This window comes from Prenolepis imparis, unplaced genomic scaffold (assembly GCF_030444845.1).
Source record: "Prenolepis imparis isolate NDT839.2.m4 unplaced genomic scaffold, iyPreImpa1.0 SCAF_11, whole genome shotgun sequence".
In the NCBI taxonomy this organism is placed as follows: Eukaryota; Metazoa; Arthropoda; class Insecta; order Hymenoptera; family Formicidae; genus Prenolepis; species Prenolepis imparis.
Window position 1 is genome coordinate 6,084,483 of NW_028141169.1, and position 12,541 is coordinate 6,097,023.

Here is a 12,541-nt window from a genome sequence, read left to right on the forward strand (position 1 = left end):
CTATTTATCGCGCTGAAGATATTTAAACTGGTTTGTACGTCAGCTACTTCGATTTATCCATTCGAATTTCCATTGATACGCAGAGCGTTGCATGGGCGTGTGTACGTCAGTGCATCGCTGTGTATTTGAGATACAATCCGATACATGGACATACATCAGCTGAAATATACACCCACGAAGACGAGTCAATACGTAGGTGATGCTAAAATGGCGCACGAGATATTTAATGCCCTTCGACCTTACTATTTAATGCCGTCGAGATTACACGTATACTCTGCATATTTGACTTTGAAGTCGCTGATATTATATTTGATTAAATGAGATTCAATTTATTACATGATCCCTTTTCCTCTCTATAAGATCTTTCAGATTGAAGCCTTTTTGAAACCTTTACAAATTCATTTATTATTAAAATAATAAAAATATTAAATAATATAATTAGATAATCTATAATTAATTTAATAAAAGATTGTAAAAAATACACAAAAAAATAAGCAAGAATATAGTAATATATAAATAATATAAAAATTTAAACACACGTGCAATAAAATTACATATAAAAATTAACAGATTAAATACGATAGTTATAATAATACACGAATATTGAGTGCATTATTGTGAAAGAAATCATTACCTCAATTCCCTCTTATTTTTTGAGTGCAAAAGTGGTTGGATACGAGAACCATAATTGATAAAAGTAAAAACTGTTTATTTTTTAATGTACTAAATTATTTTAAAGTGCAATTTATTTCATTCATCAAACGTTTAAAGTGAGATTTACACACATTGAGAAGATGTATTTCGGTTAAAGGATATTATCACATATTTCTCGTCTAATATAAGACAAAATAAAAGACGTTATGAAGAAAATTTATTATGGTTTAAACGATATGCTACGTGTAAAAATATAAAGATAAGTTTTAGTTTGAATAATAAATATAGTTGTGTCAATCAATTTCAGAAACTGTCTGATCAAAATCGTTAGTTCCTCGAGAAGATGCCATCTTCTCGATCAAAAGCTCCGACCTTCGGAGACAAACTCCTGGCCTTCGACCTCGACACCGAGACCATTGAAGGAGGGGGTGAGAGGGTGATCCCGTTCAAAATGGCGGCGCTCGGAACACGGAATACCGCAACATGGGCAGAAATGGAGGAAGAGAGACGACACCTGTGCGAAGGGTAAAGAGAGGAAACGCCAGACAGTCGGAATGAGCGAGAGAGACAAAAATATGGATATAGAACGAGATGAAAAAAGCATCGCGACATTTTCAGGAATGGACCCGTGAATAGATAGAATGAAACGACGGTAGAAACGAATGGTAAAACGAGTAGTGTCAGAGTCGCGAGACGGTGAAGAAGAACGGGATGGAAACGCGGAAACGTAGAAAGGAAAGGGTTGCGCGACGAGAAAGAGGGAAAGAGAGTCGAGACAGGACGAAGATGGGTGATACCTGCGGGATGACAAGGGTGAAAAGAGAGAGAAAGAGAATGAGAACGAGAGAGTAAAGAGAGTAAGAGAAAGAGAGAGGAAGAGAACATCCTCGGCTACCAGCCAGCCAGTCAGCCAGCCCCGGCCAACATCGACCGGGTATTGTCGCGTCTGCGCTTGCGCCACTGTTATCCAGGACTATCAACCTTGCCTCAATTCCTGATCGTCCGTTTTCCGTGTTCCCGTCCGCGTTCGTACTTGTGTATGGGACTATTGACTAGTGTGCGAGCTTGCATTTGTATGTGTGCGCACGTATACAATATATGTGTATATGGACACGCGGTATCCGCGCAACTCGCGCGTATCATCCCCCTGTGAAAGCGATGCGTTTACGTGCCGGCCGCGATCACGCTCGACGTCGAATCGATGGACGTCGAGATTTCTCATGTATGGATAGTCATTTTCTACGTGATGGTCATTTTCTATGATGAAGCTCCAAATATCCGAAAGCCGAAACGCGTTATCGGAGAAACGGTTGTTTATCGAGAGCAACGTTAAATTTTACGCTGCACTAAAATTTTGTTAAAACTTGTGTTAATAACGAAAGTAACGTAACTCATCATGGATTTATTGTAGCAGACAAAAAAACATACAAGTTTTTTTAATCGAACAAATTTGAATATAATTTGCAGTACAAAAATAGAAATATATTTGAATCAAAATTTGTTAATTTTATTATTGCTTTGAGAATAAAAAAAGTTAAGAATTTAAGAACTTATATTTTTTGTAAGCAAGACCCTAAAATAATTGAAAAATTGTTAACGAATAAAAATGATTATAAATGTATGAAGCGTCTTTTAAATCCATCTTTACATATCAAACACTAATTGGAAGAGAGAATTAACTCTTCAAAACTTAACTAAATTAAAACTTTAGAACCGTTACAAATAAATTAAATTTTATGATTTAATAAATTTAATTTTATAATTCATTCTATCATAATTTCGATCATATAGACGATAATGGCAAGTCGTAAATAGATTTCTTAAATGAACTAATTTGTCCGAACCGATTTGTACATCGACGTTCTACACGGAATCGTACGACAATCGTTACTGCATCAGCCAGTGATAAGTCGTTTGCCGATTTGTCAAGATTATTAATGGCCATATCGATGGATAGATGCTTTGCATCCAACTATAGTCATCATGCGATTTATTGTACTTCAACAAAATTAGTTCTACGAAAGAATTCCAGCGATGATAATAATAACGTAAAAAATACTAATGTAAAGATCGATAATAAGAATCGATATATGCGAGAGATTTGGTCTTTCTTTTGAGAAAATACAGAGAGAAATATGTGACACAATTTCCATATGATCTATGCTAATATCATCTGGAATTCTGGAACATGCATAAAAAATATATCTATTCGAAGTGTTCAGATTTCAAGAAAATATCTTGGATCCATTAGAGAGAGATGTATGTCGCGAGTTATCGAAGGATAAAAATATATAATAATAAGAAAAAATATATACGTGTGACACAGATCGTGTGAAAGATGTGAGGCGATATTTCAAACATTATACATCCGAACTAAAATCTCCCGTAAGACCCTTTTCCAAATACTCTGCGAGAAGGCACCGCGGGAATCTCGTGTCCCGATATGAAATCGATTATTAACACTGACTTTGGCGAAGGACCGGCGAGATCCAACGGCATCGAACGGCTTTCGAAGTTATACGATGTGCTTGAAAAGCTCTCCCGGCGCGGCGCCAATACAATGAATGATGTCAATATAGAAAAAAAAACGTTTCAAAGCTTTTACGCATACCGTCCGTGAACTTATCAATGTCGCTTTTATGTTTCATATTGTTGACGGCATCGCAAATTCACGTGTCACAAAATTTTATTATTCCGCTGAAATGACCGATGGAATTTTGACCGGAAATGATTTTATCATGAGGTATATGCAAATATTTAGCCTGATATATGGTGAAAAAGCAAATGATAAAACGCGACATAATGTATATTAATGTATATTAATAATGCATCTTATAAATAATAAACTGTACCAGCGTTTAACAAAAATTGCGCGACATATTTTTTATTACCATATTCCCTTTTTTTTGTGGTTCCATTAAAAATTATTCGGAAACAATGTTGTCAAGTTGTAAAATGTAAAATAATGCCGAATTGTAAATATATTAAAAAAATAATAATATATATAGAAGAATAATACAACACATATACATATATGTACCTATATTTACTGATCATTTAAATCATCTGTAATAACTGCAGTTTGAATAATAATAAAATATTTCAGCATTTTCATATATGTATATCATTTTTAAGAAAAATATTATAAATAAAAGAAAATAACGTATAATAGAGTGTTAAAGGGAAAGATATTCCTTTCATTAAATTTCTTTCATTATATTCAGTTTAAGATTGTTAGAAAAAATATCGAATGCTAAAAATTTTAGCATACGTATTAATGTTAAAAACTGTCTATACGATATCGACACGGAGAATAAGCTTACGCCTGATGAGGACGCGATTCTCCACTTGTGCGCTCTTTTGGGACTCCACGCCAGGAATCTATTCTAAGCGGTTATTAATTGACGCTCTCTCAGGCACAGGGTCGGATCGTCCACTTGGTGCCAGAAGCAATCGTACTTCGTCATCCCACTTCGAAAACTATGAGGCGTTTAATTAACCCCGGGATACCCACAGAAAAGAGGCCGGAGAATTCACATGCAAATGTCGTGTGACACGACTATGGAACAATCATTTCTTTTTCCAACTGGAACGCGCGGCTAGCAGAACGAACACCGACTTCTGACACTTTACGCAAGCTAGATTTCACTCGAAAATATCGCCATTTCAGCGGGAAAAGAAAATTCTCTAAAAAGGCATTAAAAAGAGACGTCAAAAGTGTCTGTTTTTTTCTTTCGCTTTGAAAAGTCTTACTTTCTCAAAAATTGCGTTATTTTTCGAAAAATAAGAAAATGACAAGAAAAAGTAGAAAGAAGCAAATTATTGCCCCATTGTATTAAGACTTAAAAGTCTCGCTTGGAAATATTATCATAATAGCCGAAATTAATTATCGATTACGATAAAAAATATTATGGTCGAGAATTTTAAAATAACTTTGAATTATCCGTTTCCATAGATAATTTTGATTTATAATGATGTAACACAAACAATGAACGCGCATAATGCAATATCGATGAGATAGTGTAACGTGGTATCTGTCTTTATACGATTTGTCTTTGGTTTAATCGGATACACGAATGAGTCATGCGAAAAACGACGAACGCGATCGCACTAATCGCGAGTCTAGTGATTCATGTCACGCATATGTCAGACAGAAAGTGAAAAATGCTGTAATCGACCGAACGATGATACCTATAAAAGACGGCCGATGTTAACGCGATTGTATATTAATTTCATACCCCTAAAAGATTATTTCATCATATTTTTTTTACCTACGCATATAATGAATTACAATTTATTAAAATATTTAAATAATTATTAACAATATAAATTTTGATAATAATATTTTTATAGTGATGTAAATGCACAACTAGAAATATAATATTAATTGTTAAAATTACTAATAATATACATATTTTTATTATCATTTTATCGTATGTAGTTAGCTGTTTTATTTATTAATTTTATTCATTTTAGAATTTTCTTGTAATATTTGTGATATATGATAATTATGTAATAATAATAATTCTAATCACAGGAAAATTAAACAAGTGTGCAAATTGGAAACTTGCACATTGCTTCCTCACCATTCTATTTCGCTCATTAATCTTTCTCTATGAGCAAGCTAGTTTTTCAATTTTGGCTTCCTCATAGAGGAAGCTTAATGAGCGAAATAGAATGGTGAGGAAGCAATGTGCAAGTTTCCAATTTGCACACTTGTTTCATATAAAATAACATTTTTTGTCACGTATATATATATGTGTATGTATGTATGTATGTATGTATGTACTTCCTTTTGTATGTTCCTTTCGTATGTTTCTTTCGTAAAATTTTCATTTTTTGAAAAATTTAAAATTTCATAAAAAATAAATCCCTTTACCGATTTTCGTCAAATTCAATACCAACCAACCTTTAATGATAATCTATTCATGTAAAAAAATTTAAACCGATATCTCAAAATTTACGGAAATTAGAGCAATCACGTCCTTTTTTTAAAAAATTCAAAATTTTATAAAAAAAGAACCACTTAGCCGATTCAAGCCAAATTCAATACCAACCAACCTTTAATGATAATCTATTTGTATAAAAAAATTTAACCCGATATCTCAAAATTTACGGAAGTTAGAGAAATCACGCCATTTTTTTAAAAAATTAAAATTGGATTAAAATCTAAAACACTTTATGAATTTTTCTAAAAATTACAGTAAATAAAAGTGTTGTACTACTTTACTTGTGTGCAAAATTAAAGCGCTGTAGCTCAAGCAGTTCTTGAGTTATGGATGTTTGAAAAATCCGTAGATGGATACATACATACACACATACAGACATTTTGTAAAAATGTGATTTTTCGATGTTTTGGAACATTCTAAACACATTGGCATAGAAATCCGAAAAAAAAATTTGTTCAAGAAAACAAAGCTTCCTCCATGAGGAAGCAAAATATATAAATAATTTATTTCTTGCGTGTTACACACGTGATATCTATATATGTATATATTAGTCAATATATATCAATATATGTCAAAGACTATAAGTATAATTATTCCGTCATTATATATGTGAATATATTTATTTTCATAAAAAAATATAATGTTAATAATATAAAAAAATATGTTAAAACAGGTAATTTGCATAACCAAATTTATATAACATTCCAGATGTTATTGTTCATTATTACGTATGCAAAGTATGCAACATTTGAATCCAGGAAATTAAAGATGATATATCTTAGGTCGCTTAATTTACGTTCTCTCACCGTGCAACACGTCAAATGTCAAATTATTATATACGATTATATTCAACATTTTTCCAATAAATGGCATTTATAAGCTAAGGAAATGGAACATTGTCTGAACTTTCGCTCGATCGATAGCATTCCACTCACGCATTTACAATGCGGAACGTAAGAACGCGATTAATCTCAAGTAAGAGTCATCGAGAAAAAATGAAATATTGAACAGCGTGAGGACAAGGAAAACAGAAGAGCGAGATGACAAACCGATCACCAGCTTTCAAATTCCTTTGCGAAAGATGAACGTCGCTGCTGGAGATAAGATCGCAATGGGATGATGGGGAAGATCGTTTTCACCCTCTCGCAACATCTCTGCGTGCGATACACACACACATAAATGTACGTATATATAAAAGTAGTACGACTGCCCGCTTCGGACGGCGGTCGAAAGATAGGATAGACGAAGAAAAAAATTACTAAATCCTACCTGAATCAGTGGTCTATTGAGCGGCGGTTTGATATTGCCAAAGGATATCTCTGTTCCTTTGAAAAGAAGCCCGACGGATTTGAAGGAAGAAGGATACGTTGCCGAGGGGAAGGGAGATGTGTCTTTGAGAGGAAACGGAAGGAGATCCCGAGAGTCAGGAGGAAAGGATGAGCAAAGGGAGAGAAAGGAACAGGAGAAAGAAGGAACGGGTAGAGGGTTTACTCTGACAATACATTCTCTCTCCGGAGGTAACGCAAAGAAGTGCTGACTGATAGACAGCTCCTGTCTACCAGATATCTAAGCAAAACCTACATCTCACTTCTACATGCTATATAATATCAGCTTGCAGAGAGGGAAAGAGAAAGAGAAATCCACTTCTTCCGCAAATCACGGAAAGAGAAGCACGCGCGTAGAAGTCGGAAATCTTAGAAATGTTTTAATGATGTGCACTATATAAGATTTTCCTTTGTGATCGAGTGTAATCAAGAAATATCTTGTTTGATCGAAAAACGTTCCACGTTTTTGAATGATATCGTTATTCAGAACAATCTCCGACAAACATCACAAAAGATTGGATATATCACATTCTTTGGCATTATAATAAGAATATGACGCGAATAAAAGGAAACCATAAATAGTGCGTATTTAATTTTAAATGACATCTACATTATAAATGCAATATATTCCGCGCAATTTAAGAAAAAATGAAATTGAAATTTCTCATGAAAAACGTTCTTCATACTTGTTATTAATTTTATATGTATATATTTTGCTCTTAGATATTATATATATATTTTTATATATAAAAAATATATACATAATTTCAACATATAATATAGTTTTCATTATGGTTATTAATTTATTTCCTAAATATAATATAAATTATTATGTTATATAAACAAATTATAATTACATCTCTCATTCAAAATAATCGATCAGCAATAAATGATAGGCAATCGTTTGCCATTATAACAAGAAGGCTCGTTTCTGCTACTTGAAATATCTTTTTATATGAGGAGATGTAGATATAAAAAACTTCTACCGTAAAATCCCTCCCTCCCCCGCATTTACGCTCGTCGATCGGTGGGGCGGCTGTAAACGAGAACAATTTATAGCAAACCCCGAATGATGACTCGCGGCGATCGTAATGGGACACCCGGTAGAATGGACCGTAGGCGGCGGACAGCGCGTTTTGCGGTGACAGAGCGTGTCTGATGGAGGGTTGTCACGGTACGGGAGCACCCCTTAGACTTCGATATTAAAGCCCTCCTCTAATATAAGAGCAAAAGCTCTGCTCTCTACCGTCGATATGCTCGCCTCAAACCTTTTCCCCTTCCTAGAAAGGCGATATATTGCGTGTGTGTGTCGTTATATTCATACGTGTGCGACCGATAAAAGGGTAAAGGGAAAACTGAAGGTAGACTCCCGCTTAAACGTAAACTCATGCGTGCACTGAGATTTTTAAGCATCGGCTCAAGCGAGAGCAAAAGAGAGAAACAGTGGAATCTGTTTAAGAGGATATACCTTACGTTCTAATTTGAATACTTCTTGATGAGAGGAATTGAAAGAGCTAAGCTGGAGCTTAACTCGAAAATAAACGTGCACCATGCACAGGAAGAAAATAAATAAAGTAAAAAAAAAGAAAAAACACTGAGCTTCTTATTGTAGAATTAAAATGCTAAAAAAAGGGAGGAAAAGAATATAATCTCGTGTGGTTAGAAGATATTTTGCACTCGAATAAAATATCATTCATAGATTAAATTGATAACTTTTTTTCAGATTTTGCAAAAAGTTGCGATATAATATATGTAAATTTTAATATTCTTTCGTAGATTCTCGGTGATGATATTATTGATGTATCGTGTTTATTCGTCTGCACACGCGTGAAAGAGATACCCGAAAGATAAAGAGATGCCGAATCGTTTCGACCGGTGTGCACCCGAATGGAGAAGCCCGGGGAAAGCCGAAAAAAAAAAGAGAGAAGGGCTTACCCACCCACACACGCACGTGCACGCGTGTCAGATCCCGAGACTCGGCTTCCGTATCCATCTCATACGCACCATTGACCCCGAATGCACGATAGAACTTCCCTCTGAACCTTCTCAAAAATCAAGTTATCTCTATTTTCTGCGTGTCACGTGACGTTTGGAGTGAAACGTGCGCGATATATCGAAGAATCAAACAGGGGATGTCTTAATGAGTTCTCGCTCGCGAGCAAATTCTTAAAGAACTAACACGTGAACCTTCGCAATGCGAATTCGTATAGTCGAAAGTAATCGATAAGAGATGTCGTACGCAAATTATTGATCACATTCTTATTGAGCAAAAAATTTAAAGTGCTCAAAAGATGACTGATTATAATATTTTTACAATCATTGGATGTAGCTTTCTATTTAGTAATAGCAAGTTTCTATATAATATATTGTATGTATAATTTATAGTATTCCGAAAGAAGCGCACACGTAGGACATATTTTATCCATTGAAATTTTGCCGACAAAAAAGTTTAAATCTCAGATTCTGCTCTGAAAATCTGCATGTGAGAAACGCGCATAATACATTATTCGAGATCTTGATCGATCGTTGCAATTTACTCACCGTAAATCTCCTGCACCAAACGCTCAGCCACTTGATGTCTCGTATGCGTTTTCCTCCGGGTAACCTCAGAAGCATGTCCGTGTGATTGTACGCCCCCAATACTAGTGGATCAGTGCTAAAAAAAGAGAAGCAAAAAAATGTGTTTTTTAAATATAGATTGTGTAATAGAGTATAATTAACAATTATTGCAAGAACTATATAAATTGTGCTTGGGAGAACCGCAAATAATAAGGACCGAAATTCCTCAAAAGGGCAATAAGAAAAAAAAACTATTTTTTTTTTCTGTGTAATTTTTAACAGCTTTCGCGAAATTTATATCACGCTGTAATTAGATATAAATTCGCATTCTCGCAAAGATATTTACAACAATATTTTATTATAGCTATTTAGATTTCCGGAAATGATATTGACTTGTGTCGTTTACTGCAAAGATTCGATTGATTTCACGCCTTTTGATATCGCCGGCGAATCTGCGCGGACGATCAAGCCAGCAGAGGTTTCCAAGGGCTGGGCAGGTTGTGCATGCGGTCAGGGATGTAGGAGGCCGAAAGGAAGGGTGCGGTGGTGAGTGAGAGTGATACAGAACGAATGCGCGCGGCAGTCCGTAACCAAGGGATGAAATGAAATTCAAAGAGCCCGTTGCGGGCGCGGCGAAGGGTAACGTGGCGCGGCGCTTATATGCGAAAAGGAGGGAACAGAGGACGAGGGGACACAAGGGACGAAAACAGAAAGAAGGCCGAACGCGAATGAGTCGTTATGCGCGGAAGAGTGCAGTTAATAAAACGGGAATTATACGCCAATCTCGTCCGTATCTCGTCTACGCGAGCGCTTTATTACGTTTCTACTTGGCTGCTTCCTGTCTACTGTAGCACGTGTTCGAAAAATTGCGCACAACAAGTATATTGTTTAGTATAAAACATCGTATACTATCATTTTTTTGCGTTAAACGATTATTTGCTTCTCAATCTTATATAAAGTATTTAAAAATTTGATCGATGGCATCTATGGCTAATTTGGAGATTTTTTTCTTAGCAAAAATGTCGAGGGAAGTTTTTTGCAAGTTTTCAATTTTTTCCTATATAATGCAAATTAATTAATATTATATCAAAATATTATATTCTATATTTCTTTGATCTATAAAGAACTTTATCTACTTCTAGTAAAATTGCAAATCTTTGAATAACATATCCGAAATCAAAATGGCATAGAAATAATCAATTTTTTAACGACATGGACATTTTCTTATATATATATATATATATATATATATATATATATATATGCTCAATTTGATGTATCGAACAATTTCTCATGCGTAAAAAATGTGTATGATAAATATAATACTTTAAATCTAAGTAATGTCAGTAATTACCTGCTGCTCTCAGATTCGGGATAAGGTACGATGTAACCATCAGGATTGGGCCGAGAGGTGTTTCCGACCCAGAAATAAGCATCCGGACCGGTGCCGTCGTAGGAGAATTCTTTTATAAATATCGTTGCGTCATCAACGGCATACACTGTACCTTTGATACCATGCGCGTATACTTGTAAAGGTCCAATCAATGTTCCATAGTAATTGGGTCCATTCCTGGCATAACCTGGAAATAAATCAAAATAACATAATTTTAATAGTTATTATACAAGAACTTTCTCTCTTTTATATTTAAATTAGCGCGAAATATATATATATATATATATATATATATATATAACGAAAAAAAAGACACAAGTATTATTTAATACTTATTATGTATGTATAGCATGATATCTATTACCTATATTTTATTAGAATTCTTTATTGTCATTTGTAGAACGTATTTATAAAATTGTAATCAACGTAGTCTATTTTCTATATACTCATCGAAAATATAATTGAGACACAAATATAATAACTTGTGTGCAAGGTTTTCACAAACAAAATAATTACAATGCATTGTACGCGCGATGAAACAATCAAAATTTATTTAATCTTTTTAATTTAATTAATTTTTATTTTCTGGGTTTTTTTATTATTATTTTTCTTATTATGATATGCACTTGTACTTTTCGACATGATAATATATATAATTTAGCCAAAGTTTCTCAAAAGACGACCGAGTCAGTTTGCGAATTTTATCTAAACGATCAGTGAGCCGAAAGACCGAAGAGGAAGTACGTTTCACCCTCGTGATGTAGGTTGGACGCATCGCCGCCCCAATACAAAACCGATGCGATGCCACCTCAACAGCGCAAAGGGAAGTCGGCGCGCGGTTCCGCGATTTGCATGAATTTCATTTGCTCGACAGGCCCGTAAAGCCAGACGCGCTGCAAATGTATATACAAATGTATTTCGAAGGATCCAGCCGTGGCAGTAAAGATCGGAGAGCGTGTGTTACGATTTCGGGATCTCGAGAACGATGATCGCTTGACGCCCTCGGAAAAGAGTAAGTTTAAAAGCCGAAACTACGTAACCAAGAGTACGTCCGAAGGGTGGAAATACGGTGCGGAAAGGAAGAATGAAATTAGCAGATTAGGACTTAGTCCATAATCCCTGGGGAACCGACCATGAAACTCGCGCGAAAGGACCATTCCTAGCTATACCTTTAGAGAGCTTTAATTCGATGCGTGAGTGAATTACAATACAAAATAATATTTTTTATAACTTGCAAAATTCCAAAATTATATAGTGCTATTTGACTTTATATGATATCGCATTATTTTTTATCGCACCTTATGAAAAACCGAAGAACTGTCAAGACTAAAATTTCACAAATTATTACACATGTCTTGACTTGATAATAAAATGTAGAAATATTTGTAAAAATACGTCTCAAACATTTTCAAGATCTATACCTTTTTTTAAATCATAAATGAATAAGGCTTTTATAAAATATAAATGCGACAAGTTTTATTACATTTTCGAAAATCGCAGTGGTAAAAACTAAGCGCATTCAACGAGGCTTTTCTTTATTTGCTTTAGTCTGTAAAATGTTATTTAATATAATTTAAACACCGAAAATATGATAATTCGTTATATCTTATCGCGTCGAAAAACGAAACGTTTTCACAGCGTCGTAAAACAATCCGAAAATT

General features: G+C 34.5%; 1 protein-coding gene across 10 annotated transcripts in view; it reads right to left on the reverse strand.

Annotated features, from left to right (window-relative positions):
• LOC145942429 (protein Skeletor, isoforms B/C) overlaps nt 1-12,541 on the reverse strand; it is a 68,936-nt gene that overhangs the window by 19,473 nt on the left and 36,922 nt on the right. For all 10 annotated transcript variants that reach the window (XM_083049135.1, XM_083049144.1, XM_083049141.1 and 7 more), the window contains exons 3-4: nt 10,842-11,067; nt 9,470-9,584 (exon numbers count right to left, since the gene is read on the reverse strand). In XM_083049135.1, coding sequence (XP_082905261.1) covers nt 9,470-9,584; nt 10,842-11,067 — 341 coding nt within the window. The remainder of the gene's footprint in view (nt 1-9,469; nt 9,585-10,841; nt 11,068-12,541) is intronic.